A 15231-nucleotide genomic window follows, 5' to 3' on the forward strand; every position below is an offset into this window, starting at 1 on the left:
AGCATCAACAATAGACAATTTCAAAGATTCACGCCTTTTGAAAAAAAATTATTTCTCATCTTCATCCTAAATGAGTGACTCTTTATCCTGAGACTATACGCTCGTGTTTTACTCCCTCGCTGTTTATCCTCGGCACATCTATTATGTCAAGTCCCTTCAGAATCTCACATTTCAAAAAGTTCACCTCATTCTTTTGAATGCCAGTCTCTGCAAATCCAATTTACTGAATCTACTCTCACCCCACAATCCAGCCAGTGAACCTGCTTTCCACGTCTTCCAAGTACATATTTTCTTTAGTACTAGAATCAAGGTCACATGCAGTTTTCCAGAAGTTAGTTCACCCAAGTCCAGTATGCCTGTAGCAAAATTCCCCAACTTTGGAATTCCATCTGACTTCCTAAGCAATGCTATACTTGCATAACGTTCTCAGTTTCTTGTATTAGTAGCAAGATCCCTCTGAACACAACATTTAATTGCTTCACTCCACTTCAATAATATTATTTTGTATTCTTTTTGCCCCATATTTTGGTCTTTGCCATTTCTCATTTTTCACATTTGGCCAACTGAATCCATCGTTATTTCTTATCTCCATGACAACTTATTTGACTTCCCAATATTGAGCCAAATCATTTTTGACTACTATCCTTGACTTTTTTTTTAAATGCTGGAGAGAGGAAATGGAACAGAGTCCATAGATAACCGGGTTTGGGGGGGGGGGGCCAGGGGTGAAGAAAGCAGGGTATTAGAGGCTTAGAGGAGAGAACAAAGTAAGGGAACACGTACAGCACAGTAACAGATCTTTTTGGATCATGTCTGCGCCACCCAATTGCCCAGGGAAGAGGGCAAAAAAAGAGAACCAAGAAAAAACTATGCCTTTTTTTTGGTGGGCAAAGAGGGAAGAAAATAAGAGGAAAAGAGCACACAAGGAAGAGACGGAAAGCCATCGGAAGGATGCGATTAAGCTGAAGACAGAAGATTCACATGGATATTGCCTCGTCTGGAGGGCTTGATTTAAGAGAGACTAGGTCGGACAAAGCTGTTTTCCATAAAGCAAAAGAGGGTGAGAGGTTTATAAAATGATGAGGATAGGGGAGGTAGCCAGTTTCAATCCCCCCCCCCCACCTCACCCCCAGTAGGGAAGTCTAAAAGTAGAGGGTATAGCTTTAAAGCGAAAGAAGACTAATTTAAAGGGGATCTAAAGTCAAATTTTTTTATTCCAAGGGTAGTGTGGATGAGGTGGTAGAGGCAGCCACAATTACAACATTCAAAAGATAGTGGGTTACGTGCATGGATAAGAAAGGTTTTGAGGGATATGGGTCAAATGAGATTACTTTAAATGGTCACTTTGGTTTGCATGGACTTTGGGCTGAAGGAGCCATTTACATGTTGCATAACTCTATGAATCTATAGAAACGCTCCCAAATTATCAACCGTCAAGTACACAGATAGAGGAACAGGATATCCATGATTTTATATTCATCAGTAAATGAATAGTTTGTGAGCTTAACCTGCAAGTCCCCATTTTTAAATCCCAGAATGCCATGTGATAAATTGGAACGGGATATTTTGTTGCAATTAAATCTCTTGCTGTAATTTTTACCCTCCTCCCTCTTGCCTTGTGTATCAATATGGCAGAAACACTCCTTGTCACAAACTAGTGCAGAGATCTGCTGTTCATTGCTCATGAACACACGTCATTTAAAAGATATGTATTAATGGGCTTGTGGAAGTGCAATTTGAAACATTGCATATGGAAGAATACCTTCACAGTTGTGAGCAATAATCCTTGATCCAGCTGGTTTTTTTTTGTATTCAACCAGCGTACATTTTCATGCAAACAGATAATTAAATGCACATACCTGGGAGAGTTCATTTCACCAGCAGGGGAAATGCCAAGTTGTGGAGGCCGACGGTGACTCTCCTCCTGGGGAAACAAATGCTGTTTTTCTATTACCACTGGATTTATTAACCTCCCATTTCCAGAGCCAGGAATAAGCCCTCGTAGGCCAGACCGATCCTGCAAAGCAAACAAATTTTTAAAGTCTGAAATTGAAAACATTACAACCTCACTCCTTATTATAATCCAGAAAAATTAAAAAGTCAGATTGGAACTGAGGTAACATCTGTCCTCCTTCAATCAACATCAAAATGTCTCCACAAAATCATCATGACTCTTGCAAATAATTTCCTGCATGCAAGTGCTTTGGGACATTGGAGATACAAGAATTTGGCATATAAACATCATGCTCGTTCTTCCCATAATGTTTTTCCCCCCCCAAATATCTCAAGCTTGAGTGAGATTTTTAACACCATTAATTTTAACACCAGAGAATGCTAAATGTTCAATCTCAACTGGGACTGGGGTTCGAATCCGGTTGTCTGTAAGGAGTTTGTATGTTCTCCCCGTGTCTTCGTGGGGTATCCTCTGGGTGCTCTGGTGTCCCCCCCACTGTTCAAAATGTACTGGGGGTTGTAGGTCAATTGGGTGTAATTGGGCAGCACTGTTAGAGTAGCAGTTAGTGCCACGCTGGGCGGCACCATTGGGACCAGGGCTCGAAACCCGCGCTGTCTGTAAGGAGTTTGTACATTCTTTCTGCATCTGCGTGGGTTTCCTCCAGGTACACTGGCTTCCTCCCAATGTTCAAAAACATACCGGGGTTGTAGGTTAATTGGGATACTTGGATGGCACGGGATCATGGGACAAAAGGGCCTGTTACCGTGCTGCATGTCTAAGTTTAAAACTCAAAAAGCACAATGTATTATTCAATCCAGGGAGCAAATCCATGAAGAAGATGCCAGAAAGACAAAGATAGGGACAGAATATGTATTTAAAAAAAAACGTGAAATAACCATTTTGACCTGTGAAAGATTCAACCCTTCCAAATTAGAAGACAAAGCCTACCCAGATAGCAGCTGATGAAAATATCTGCAAGAAATAAGGGTTAAAATATCAGATACCCAGTATCAGTTGGTACCTGAGAGAGGGGGTATGGAGGTGGTGCTCTTGTCTGCAGCTCATGGGACTGACTTGAATTTTCTTGTGACCAACTGGTTGTGGTGGTGCCACTACCACAAGCAGCTGCCTGTTCTTTCTCCTGTCGCAAGTTATTCCGCTGAATTTGCTGACGTATTAAAAGCTGACGCAGCCTCTGGCGCTTCAAAAAAATTAGAAAACAATTTAATTTAAACAAAGTTTCTTCCAGAACAAATGTATATCATTCACTTCCATTACCCAAGGGTTGAAACTGCAGCATTCATTTTCCCAGGTTGAAATTGCATCTGATTTATGCTTGGTTCATGCCCCAAATTAGCTGGTTGATTCTCCCCCAGTCCACACATTATTTTATGGCATGTTGAGAATTTTATAAACAAGGATCCAACAATTCCAAAGGATCCAGTGGTCAGCACAACACTGTTAAAGCACCATCCACAGGTACCAGTGTTCGAATCCTGTCTGTAAGGAGTTTGTATGTTCTGCCTGTATCTGCGTGGGTTTCCTCCGGATGCTCCGTTTCCTCCCACCATTCAAAATGCACTGGGTTTGCGGGTCAATTGGGTATAATTGGGCAGCATGGGCTTGTGAACCAGAAGGGCCTATTACCGAGATGTCGACATTTAAAATTTAAATATAAAAGAAATTTAAGCCATTCACGTAAATGTATAAAATTGTTACTTTTTCTTAACAAGTTGGTGCCCCCCATTGTGTTGTAGGAAATTAATTTTTTTGCACAGCATGTTCCCATCAACATCAAATGTGATAAGAAGCAGATAATGTTTTACTGGTCACAAATAACAATTGGCCACAACAGAGAACTTAACTGCTCTGCTTCAAAATCAGCTCAAGAGACTGTTTACATTCGCCACAAATACCAGGCAAAGCCTTAATTTCAGGGTTTATCCAAGATTCATAGAACACTACAGTGCAGGCCCTTCTGCCTTTGATGTTGTGCTGACCCATATATTCCTTCCAAAAAAAAAAGTACCAAAGCCTTCCTGCCTCGTAACCCTCTATTTTTCTTTTGTGCCTGCCCGACAGTCTCTTAAATCCACATAATGTTGCAGCCTCCATCACCATCCCTGGCAAGGCATTCCAGGCACCCACAACTCAGTGTAAAAAGAAAACACCCCGATGTCTCCCCTAAATTTTCCTACCTTCACTTTGTTCGTGTTCTCTCTGGTGTTTGCTATTCCTACCCTGGGATAAAGATGCTGCCTATCTACCTGATCTATGCCTCTCAGAATCTTGTAAACCTCTCATCCTTCCTCACTCCAAAGAGACAAGTCCCCAGCTCTACTAACCAGCTCTACTAACCTTGCCTCGTAAGACTTATTTTGCATCCAGGCAACATCCTGGTAAATTACCCTCTCCATAGCTTCCACATTCTTCCTATAATGTGGTGACCAGAACAGAACACAATACGATAAGTTTGGTCTTACCAGAGATTTGTAGAGCTGCAACATGACCTCTCGACTCCTGAACTCAATCCTCCTGTTATGAAGCCTTCTTAATTGTGCAGCAACCTTGAGAGATGTATGGATTTGGAGGAGTCACGTGATGGAGTAGTGGCCAGTTGGAGAATTCCAGCCCTCTCCAGAAAAGAAGGAAAAAAGTGAAGTAAAAGCAAAGCCCCAGATACACAAAACACAACAAAATAAAAAATAAAGGTGTGGAGAAAATGGCACCAAAGAAAGAAAAGCCAAAAACAACGGGAAGAAAAGAAGACAGACAGACGCCGGAAGAGAAAGGTGAAAGCCTTACCTGCACGAAAAAGCAGGGACCCGTTGTGGAAAGAGGAGCCCACTCCCCGAGGTTAGTGGAGACCCCGGAGGGTCGCGACCCACCACCCGCAGGACTGCAAAAATGGCTCACGGAGGCAAACAGGGGTGTGCAACTGCGTATAACAAGGAGAACACCGACGGGAGGGGGGACCAGCTGTGGAGTGAAACTACACAGCACGAACAGCTGAGAGCTGCCTGACAGCAAGGCTCCCAGCTGGAAGAATAAGAAAGCAACGGGAAAGGGAGGGATGAGAAAGAAAAAAGGAAACTAGAGACACAACAGATAACCAGCCCAGAAGAAGAGGACCAACATCAAGAAACTATGGAAAAAAAATACCCAACAAACTGAGACAAGCAGCTCAACGAGAAAGTCAGAAGAGACACACACAAACCCAAGAGCAGAAAAAGAAGAACACCAACCTCTGCACAGAGGAATAGGAGGTAAAATGAATGGACAGTACATCGATAAAAAAAATTTTCAAGAACAAATGAAAGCATTAAAAGAATGGCTGACACTAGAATTTAGTGAAATGAAAAGTACAGGTGAGTAGAATAGAGCTGGTCATAACAGATGTAGGGAAAAGATTAGAAAATGTGGAAGAACGTGAAATGGCGGTAGAAATGGAAGTGAACGACTTAAAAAGAAAATTGGAAGAAATGGACAAAAAAGTTAAAGAAACACAGTAGTTGTTAGCTCAGAAGATGGATATAATAGAAAACTATAGCAGGCGAAACAATATAAAGATAGTGGGCCTTAAGGAAGATGAAGAAGGCAAAGATATGAAAGAATTTATAAAAGAATGGATCCCAAAAGTCCTGGGAATGCCAGAAATGCAGGAAGGAATGGAAATAGAAAGGGCACACAGAACATTAGCCCCGAAACCACAGTCACAACAAAAACCAAGATCTGTTCTAGTAAAATTTCTGAGATACACGACAAGAGAAAATATATTGGAGAAGGCAATGAATAAAATAAGAGAAGACAAAAAGCCACTAGAATACAAAGGTCAAAAAATTTTTTTCTATCCAGACATAAGTTTTGAGCTCCTAAAGAAGAGGAAGGAGTTTAACGAAGCAAAATCGATCCTATGGAAGAAAGGCTATAAATTTATGTTAATATCCAGCGGTGCTTAAAATAGTTATCCCGGGGCAGCAAAGCAAACTGTTCTCGGATCCGGAGAAAGCACGAGAATTTGCAGAACGCCTGCAAGACAGATGAAGAGATGTAACAAGAATAAAGAACGACGACAAACTACATATAAAGAAGTAAAAATAATGTACAAGTAAGAACTAAACTAGGGAAGTAAGGGAGAGGGGGAGAAAAAGAGGAGGGGTTAAAAATAATAAATAAATAGATAAATAAGAAGAAGAAAAAGAGAAGAGGGGGAGCTTTGTTGTAATGTGAAGATAAAAGTCTTTTTTGGAGGGGGTTGGGTGGGAGAGAATAACAGTCACTGCAAAATCAGTTGACACTTGCGAACAGGTTCGCAGTCCGAATGGAGAGGGAAGTTGTGGTTGCCCGGCAAGGGAGAAGGGGTGACTCGGGGGGGGGGGGGGGAAAGAACAATTGGGGTTTAGGGAATTTTAGATGTGGGAATGGTTGAAATATTTTATGTTTTAGAAGTGTTGTCATACAGTGCGTTCAAAAAAAGAAAACTGAGAAATGGAAATAGGGAAAAGGGGTGGTGAAGAAGCAGAAATGAGATGTAAACAAAGTATGAGATGGCCAGGTTGAACTATATGACTATAAATATTAATGGAATACATAACCAAATCAAAAGGAAGAGGCTGTTAAATTTACTGAAGAAAGAAAAAATTGATATAGCATTCGTGCAGGAAACACATCTAACTGAAGTGGAACACAAGAAATTAAGGAGAGACTGGGTAGGGCACGTAACGGCAGCATCATATAACTCAAAAGCCAGAGGTGTAGCTATATTAATCAATAAAAATGTACCAATCAAAATAGAGGAGGAAATAATAGATCCAGCAGGGAGATACGTAATTTTTAAAATGTCAGATATATTCAGAACTCTGGAATTTGGTCACCTAATGAAGAGGATCAAAAGTTTATGCAAGATATCGTTTTGAAGATTGCAGATACGCAGGGGAATATACTGATAGGAGGGGACTTTAAACTTAATTTGGACTCAAAGATGGACAAAACTGGACAAAAGACTAGCAGAAAGAACAAAGTAGCCAAATTTATGGTTAAATCAATGCAGGAAATGCAACTTTTGGATCTATGGAGGAGACAACACCCAAAGGAGAAGGGATACTCATATTATTCGAGTAGACATAAAACATACTCAAAGATTGACCTGTTCCTGTTGTCAGCCCATATCCAAGGGAGGGTTAGGAAAATGGAATATAAAGTTAGATTGTTATCTGATCACTCACCCCTGTTATTAGCAATAGAACTGGAGGACATCCCACCAAGAACATATAGATGGAGGTTAAACTCCATGCTACTTAAAAGACAGGATTTTAGAGAATTTATTGAGCGCCAAATTAAAATGTACTTTGAAATAAATATGGAATCAGTGAAAGACAAATTTATATTATGGGATACAATGAAAGCCTTCATCAGAGGGCAGATAATAAGTTATGTAACTAAGATGAAAGAGGACTACAATCGGGAAATAGAACAGCTGGAAAGGGAAATAGTAAGTACAGAAAAAGAACTAGCAACAAGGGAAGATACAACAAAAAGAAGAGAATTGGCAGACAAAAAAATAAAATACGAAACACTACAAACGAATGAGATGGAGAAGAACATAATGAAAATAAAGCAGAAGTATTACGAGCTAGGAGAAAAAAAAACGCACAAAATACTGGCTTGGCAGCTTAAAACAGAGCAAGCTAAAAGAACGGTATTGGCATCAAGGAAAAAGAGATGTATGGATTTGGACCCCAAGGTCCCTCTGTTCATCCGCACTCTTGAGTATTTGACCACTAACCCTGTACTCATCCTGCTAGGTTGACCTTAAAAAATGCATCATCTCACACTTAACCAGATTGAACTCCATCTGCCACTTTTCTGCCCAACTCTGCATCCTTTTGTAACCTACAACCTTCAGCTCCATCCTCAACTCCTCCAACTTTCATATCATCCACAAACTTACTGACCCATCCTTCCACATCTTCATCTAGGTCAATTATAAAAGTCACAAAGAGCAGGGATCCCAGAAAAGATCCCTCCAGAACTCCTCTAGTCATTGACATCCATGCAGAATCCTTTCCGTCCACGACTACTCTCTGCTTTTTCTTACATCCACTCAGATGGTGAAGCAAATCTCTACGACTGGCAATGCAATATGCTACCCAGTGTGCCACACTGAGTAGCCCTTGAATACCACAAATTTCATGCTTCCCAGTAGTCTATTTGGGAGAACATCAGTTAACATATAAAATGACATGGGAAGTAAATACAGACACCACAAACTTACTTCGATGCCACACATCATTCATTACCTGTCTCTGTTTCTCTAGCTCCGTCTGACTCAGACTTCCAGTTTGTGATCCCCTGCTGAATGGATGCTCGTGCAAGTCTCTGCTGGGAGATGCTGGAGCGTGGACCTGGGTAGAACTCTCACTGCTTCTCTCTGATGGAGATGAATCACTCACTGATCGATTGTTAGAAGAAGCCTGATATGGGCAATCTTGCTGTAAAGGTAGTGCATCTTGTTTCATCAAGGATGGCCTTATAGGCATATTGGTGAAACCTTCATCTCTTGTCACAGATGCTGCATCTGGAGGTCCTGATTGATTACTGGTGTTGAGTTGAGAGCAATGACCATCAGTTACATTTAGTTGATTTCCCATTAGATGACTTGGTGGAAAATTATTTGTTCGCGGCATCTGAGACACTGACAGCTGAGGATGGGATTCTTTAACCAAGTCCCCTGGCGATGAAGTGAAAGGAAATTGATTTTGTGGTTGTCCACTGGCAAATGTCTTGGCACATGGCTCAAAAGTGTGAGACCTTGGAGACTGGGGCTGCATTACAAAAGCTGCTTTTGGATGTGGGTCGCTGTGCTGAGAAAACATTGTTGAATGCTGAATAGCACTACTTGGTTGCCCATGAGCCACTGGTGAGGATTTAAAACCAGCATCAACCATTTGAGATCTCTGTGGTTTATGAAGCTGAGCATAAGGATCTCTTGAAGGTGGCCTTGAATAAGGGTCTGGTGATTGGAATCTGGATGCTATGGGAGACTGAGGAAATGCTTCATTGGAATGTGGCCTGGGTGTCAACGGTGAACTGCATTGCGATTGCGGACTCATTGGGACCCTGGAGAGAGAATCAGCAGGGAGTGTTTTAGGAGGCAATGGAGAGCAACTCTCACTAGAAGATGGTCGTGGTGTCAAGGAAGATTGATGATATGGATCAGAAAATGATGTGGAAGGAGACTGGCGGTACAAATCAGTCTGATTCTGTGGTGAAACACCTTGAGATTGAGGATGTAGTTCCTGAGAACGCTGAATAGGTACTGTAGATGTTTGGTCCACATATGATGATCTGGGTGTTAAGGGTGCTTTGAAGATATCTCGATCCCGCCCATCTGAAAGTGACCGCACATTCATGTTTGGATCCAACATTGCAGCTCTGTATAGCGAAGCTAAGGAATTTGTACTTAAATCTTGTCTCATAACACCTGTAAACTGTTCAGTTTTTGGATGCTGGGCTCCAATTTCTGTATCTGGTAGGCGTCTTAATTGGTCTCCAGTTGGCGATGGCAGCATTAAAGTTTCAAGTGGTTTTGTGTAACTGTCTGTTGACTGTGATGATCGAAACCCTGGACTTCCTAAAGGCTGATCAACTATATGGTTATCATGTGATTCACCAAGCGCTCTGGCTCGGAGGAATGAGTCTGGGGTGAGAGGATGCTGATGTGACATCCCTGGCGTGGTAGAATGTAGCTCCGAAGAGGCAAGCAGCTGAGGTCGCCCTGGAACAATGGGGCGAGGTACACCTGATTGGTGGTGAGAGTTGTTCCATGCCGCTGCTTGACTTGGATTATTGGAAGACTGAACACTGGATTCCTGAGGACACGGTGTAAGTGAATGCCCAAAAGGATCTTGAGCTACAACTCCAGTTGGAGACTGCATATGCAGTTTTGGGAACATGTCATTGCTGGAGTCTTTTGGGGATGGGCTTGTTGTTTGCAGTTTGACAAATTCATTCGTCGAGGTAGCAAATGATTTATTACCATGCAATGAAGCATTCTGGCCTAAACCTTCAATCCTCATTTCTGCTGGGGAACCAGAACTCCCCACAATTAACGTTGCTGGAGTGAGATTTGTCACTGTCGGACTCTGAGTCAGAGTATGTGGATGCGGACGGGGCGGTTTACGATCCTGCTTTGCTTCTTGTCTCTCAATTTTCAGCTGCTTGTTACCTTGCATGTCAACCTGCTGTGAAAACAATGAAGAACAGAACAGATTTTATGTTAAATGGGGAAGGAAAAAAGGGGAGAGCACACACATCGGGAATATCGTGGACTGTCAAATGAAAAGGAAACTTTCCGGGAAAAGCCCAAGATCGCAAGTTAGGCAATTTCAATAAAGCCAAGTTTATTTACCTTCTGTGCTTTGTTGATGCGCTGAGCTGCCCTGTTGTCTTTGGCCTTTTGCTGAAAAGCAGATTCAGAATTAAACACAAAATAATATTTTGAGGATCAGAAGACTATTTATCAGGGAATAAAAATCTGTGTGGAAAAGATATCCTGTTGTTCCTGGAATTCTGATTTGTGCAGTGCATATGGTTTCAAAAACTAAGCATGATGATAGCAAAATTTCCAAAGCCCAATGTTTCAGACGTTTAATTCATTGGGAAATGGCCATCTTGTCCTGAGATAAAAACAAGAGACACCCCTCTAAGACATTTTCAATAGCATCGTACAAGTTGGAAAAATGACAGGCTGAAGAGTTGGCTTGCTACCATGGTAATGAGGGGATAATGATACCTGGGTTAAGCAAAATAATCAAGTTATGAGACTAGCTCATTAGATTCACATGGGGAATGAGATCTTTATATAACTGTCAGAAGCAATCAATTCCCCACTCCTTTGATTGGCTCAGTACCGATAACAAGGATGCTACCAAAATGGTGCAGTGGAAAACGGAGGTGATACTTTGCAGTAGTTTATCTAGCTGCAACACGACAAAGATGGACAAAATGGGGTGGACTCAAAATGGATAATCGTCGAGCCAAAGATTATAAATCATAGATAAAGCACACTCCCTCTCGACACCAATTCGATTTATCAGCCCTCACTGTGCCTTGGTGAATCAAGTGCTCATTCAAACTATTCCCTAAATTATGTGAGTTGTTGCTTCCATTAGTTCCTCAGTCAATTCCAGAGGAATTAGGGGATATTGGGAGAAGGCAGGTAGGTGAAGTTAGGTCATAAATTAGATCAGCCATGATCGTATTGAATGGCGGAGCAGGCTCGATGGGCCATTTTTGGCCTACTCCTGTTCCTACTTCCTATGTTCCTAGTGTTCCAATTTGCACCCAGGTTAAAAAAAAATCTCTTCAGATCCCCCTCAACCTTTTACTCCTCAATTAAATCTATGCTGTCTAATCTTAAAACACCTTTGCCACGAGGAAGTTTCTGATCACCAAGTCTATCTATGTCTCTCATGACATTGACCACCAATCATCCTCCTTTGCTCCAAAGAAAACAAGCCCATTGATTTCATCTCTCTTCACAAATGAAATACTCCATCCCAGGCAACATCCTGGTGAATCTCCTCTGCATCTTCCCCAGTCCAAATGCATCCTTCATATAGTATGGTGACCAGAACTGCACACAGTACTCCAGCTGTGGCCCAGCCAATGTTTGGTAACATTGCACCAAAACCTCCCTGCACTTGTAATCTGTGCCCTGATAAGGTACCGGCTGATTGGAGAGACAGAACATGTGGGGACGGGTTTTTGAAGCAGTCTTCAACTCCTCACTAAACCCTGCAAAAATACAAGAAATTTGGATCACAGAGAGACTCTCATAACACTCACTTGGAGAGACCCCAAGTCTGGCAATCAGAGAATTCAGGCAAGCCACAAGTCTGACTGAGACTGATCACCATCTTAACAGGCAGTATACTGTACTAGGCGAGAGTAGTGGTACACTGTGATTAAAATACGAGTAAAGTATACCTTTCACCAATTGTCAGGTGTGCAACTTTAATGCGTGTGAATTTGGCACAATGTAAATTCCTATTGAGTGAAACACAAGGCTCCTGTATTTGTCAAACCATTAATTTGTTTATGATTTACATACAAGTCCCTGTTGAGAGCACCAGATCAAAATGCATTTTGGTAAATGTATCAGTGAACATAAAATCTACTCCAGACCCAAACATATGAATAGGTCTGGATGAAACCACAAAACGATTTAATGGAAAAACTACAAATTTCCCAACATTGCCATGTTCAAGTTTCTGCATGTTTGTACCAACAATCTTTACTCGGATGAGATCTCAAGATATGTGCCGAAAGGAGATGAATACTCACCAGAAATGGTGCTTTATCAACTGCTGGGACTTTCCTCCAAATCTTAGTGATCTGTTTACAACGACTTGCCCAGTCTGAAGAAAGTATGTACAAAATTAAAATCAAGAAACAAAAAAAAATTAAGTTTTTTCATAAATACAGCTGAAACTACATTGCGAGTCTTGATCATTTACTAATCTTAAAATGAAAATATAAAAACTGTAAATGCTGGAAACATGAAATAAAATTATGTTGGAAACACTCAGCAGGTCAGGCAGCATCTGTGAAAAGAGAAACAGACACAACATTTGCAGTGGTAGACGATTTGTCAAAACATTTGATGAAGGTCCTTCCGTCCAAAATGTTTTTTTTTCCAATTCATTTTAAACACTGAAAATAGGAGATAGCATACCTGGGTAATCCTGTCGCAAATTAGGAAAGTTGATATTTGCGTAGAGAACGGGTGATATGGTTGATAATTCTCCCAAAGCTTCATCTTTTTCCCATCTCAAAATACTTCGCTGGTTATAAGATAGCCCATCCCCTTCTCCCTCCGTAGGAGTGGTGGGAGTAGTTGGAGTGGTTGGGGTTGCTGGTGTTGCTGGAGTTGTCCATGGGCTCTGCTGCTCTCCACTATCTGGGCTGAAAGGGTTACTCCTTTCCCTGCGTACATCAATCAAAAATGTTATTGATGTAACATACCCTCAATCTGTCCAGAATCGTCTGTAAAAGGAACTGGGAATGACAGGAGTTAAGAGGTTGAAGAATACTTTCTGCGTGTCGACACAGCTGTAGCTCTGCAGCTTTATCGCATGAAACAACTGCAAGATGGGATATTCTACATCTTTCAGGTGGCAAAGAAGATTTTTTAAAAAATCAATTCTGTTTTTAGTTCTGATTTTCATCTTGCTATTCACACGGAGATCCTGGTACAACTCAGCACATGTTAATGTTAAAAGAACACTGATTAGCCACTAACCTCTCAGATTTTTTTAAAAATTTAGTCATATAGCATAGTAACAGGCCCATTTGGCCCACAAGACCATGCTACCCAAATATCCCAATTTACCTACAACCCCTGGTGGTACTTTTTTTTTTGAATAGTGGGAGGAAACTGGAGCACCCAGAGGAATTCCATGCAGACACGGGGAGAATGTACAAACTCCTTACAGACAGCACTGGATTCGAACCCCAGTCCTGGGCACTAGAACAGCGATGCACTAACCGCTACTCTAACTATGCCGTCCTAAAGAGCCTTTCTGGAGCAACATGGTTCCAAGATAAAGGAAGATGAGTAGCAAGCCAATTCACTGATGACAGATTCCAAACCAGGGAGTTTCCAACATTTTCTGATGTTAAATTATTGTAATTAGTCCACAAAGAAAATCATAAAGCACTTACCTACTTTCAAGAAATGGTGACTGACAGATATTGGGAAAAGACTCTCCTGCTGCACATGAAGCTTGCGTCAGAGAACCACCAAGAGCAAGATGTCCAACAGCAACTGGCCCTCCTGTGAACATAAGGAAAATCAAATTCCAATAAGTGTCAGAATTCCAACAAATGTCTTGAATAAAATGCAGTTTGTATTACCCACCATTTTAGTGAATAAGAGAAAACGTGAATTCAAACCGATTAGAAACTTTCGTTAGCCATGACTGCCAATCGTCTCCTTCAATTAATTTCACATTTTCACTCTGTCCGAATTGTGCCAGATTGTTCCAGATTTCTATACTACCAGGAATTCTTACCCATTTGCACTTCATTTTTAAACAGTTCAATCAAATCATCCCATCAACTTCATTTTCAAAGCTCATTACCCATGCCTGTCTGATCTCTTAATAACTCAGTAACAACATAATAACCTATCACTTGGTTTTCTCTGAGGCGGCCACATATTTAAGGTTGCATTTCTAATGCTTTCATCCCTTTTAATCGTGCTAAATGCTTCAAGGAATTAATCCCTGAATACTTAATGCTATTTAATTTTTTTTCTCTCTCCACGTAGCCTATCAGACATTGCCAACCTCATGCATAATCATCAGTGAAGACAATATTCAGAGAGTGGGGTATGACACATGGGAGCATTGGGTACAAATGGTAATGGGAATCGCGCCAAGGAAACATTTTGGATGTGGCCAACTCCAGAAAAAACTTAATAGGGAAATAAATTTCAGTTTTTGTGGGAGAGCATGTGAATAAAGAGGATGGATCTGATGTTGCTTTTAGGTTATAAACAGCCACAGGAGAGAATCAAAAGAGAACTGGAGCTCGTGTGCAATTGGGAAAGAGTTCCAATAGGGGCAGCAGGGTGCAGCAAGCATGGTTACATGTCTGAAATCAGTGGTGCTCTAGAGTACAAGTCTCAGAATAGCAAATAAGCAGGGGAATGAAGGGCAGAGTAATCTAATGGTGCGTGCTGCTCTTCACTTGCTACAGATAATTTTCAATGGGGTTCAAGCAAGAGTCCAAAGATAGAAGAGAATACTTAATTGTGCTCACATCTCATGCAAATAACATTTTTAACAATAAAGATATCTAATTTTAGAGATAAAATAAAAACCACCGGAACTATCTTAGCTAAGTGATCAATATTCTTAAGGCCAAATACAAGCTTTTTGCTTCATGGTACCTCAAAACTGTTCAAATCTTTAAACTTAAGGAATTCTTTTAACCATCTCCAAGTCTCTTGCTCTCTCTCCTCTTTCAAATCTTGGGCTGATAAGAAAACATTCAGAGTGAACAGTATATGCTTGGGGACACAGAACAACCACCAAGTGCACAGCGCAGCAAGTGAGCAAACAGCCAGGTAAAGGAACAGACCTATTTTCTCTCTCAGAGCTATCTATATTCACCATCAAAAATTCTTCCCCAAACTCCAGTTTTCTGCTCAAATTCAGCCACATTTAGCACTCACACACCAGCTGCAGGTTTAACTGCAGGTTTAACAA

The 15231-nt window shown here is 41.2% G+C and overlaps 1 protein-coding gene across 1 annotated transcript in view; it reads right to left on the reverse strand.

Annotated features, from left to right (window-relative positions):
• kmt2d (lysine (K)-specific methyltransferase 2D) overlaps positions 1 to 15231 on the reverse strand; it is a 211852-nt gene that overhangs the window by 89738 nt on the left and 106883 nt on the right. Inside the window, exons 29-35 of the mRNA XM_069904938.1 lie at positions 13682 to 13793; positions 12693 to 12943; positions 12302 to 12375; positions 10365 to 10415; positions 8254 to 10197; positions 2976 to 3155; positions 1860 to 2017 (exon numbers count right to left, since the gene is read on the reverse strand). Coding sequence (XP_069761039.1) covers positions 1860 to 2017; positions 2976 to 3155; positions 8254 to 10197; positions 10365 to 10415; positions 12302 to 12375; positions 12693 to 12943; positions 13682 to 13793 — 2770 coding nt within the window. The remainder of the gene's footprint in view (positions 1 to 1859; positions 2018 to 2975; positions 3156 to 8253; positions 10198 to 10364; positions 10416 to 12301; positions 12376 to 12692; positions 12944 to 13681; positions 13794 to 15231) is intronic.

This window comes from Narcine bancroftii, chromosome 12 (genome assembly GCF_036971445.1).
Source record: "Narcine bancroftii isolate sNarBan1 chromosome 12, sNarBan1.hap1, whole genome shotgun sequence".
Lineage (NCBI taxonomy): Eukaryota > Metazoa > Chordata > Chondrichthyes > Torpediniformes > Narcinidae > Narcine > Narcine bancroftii.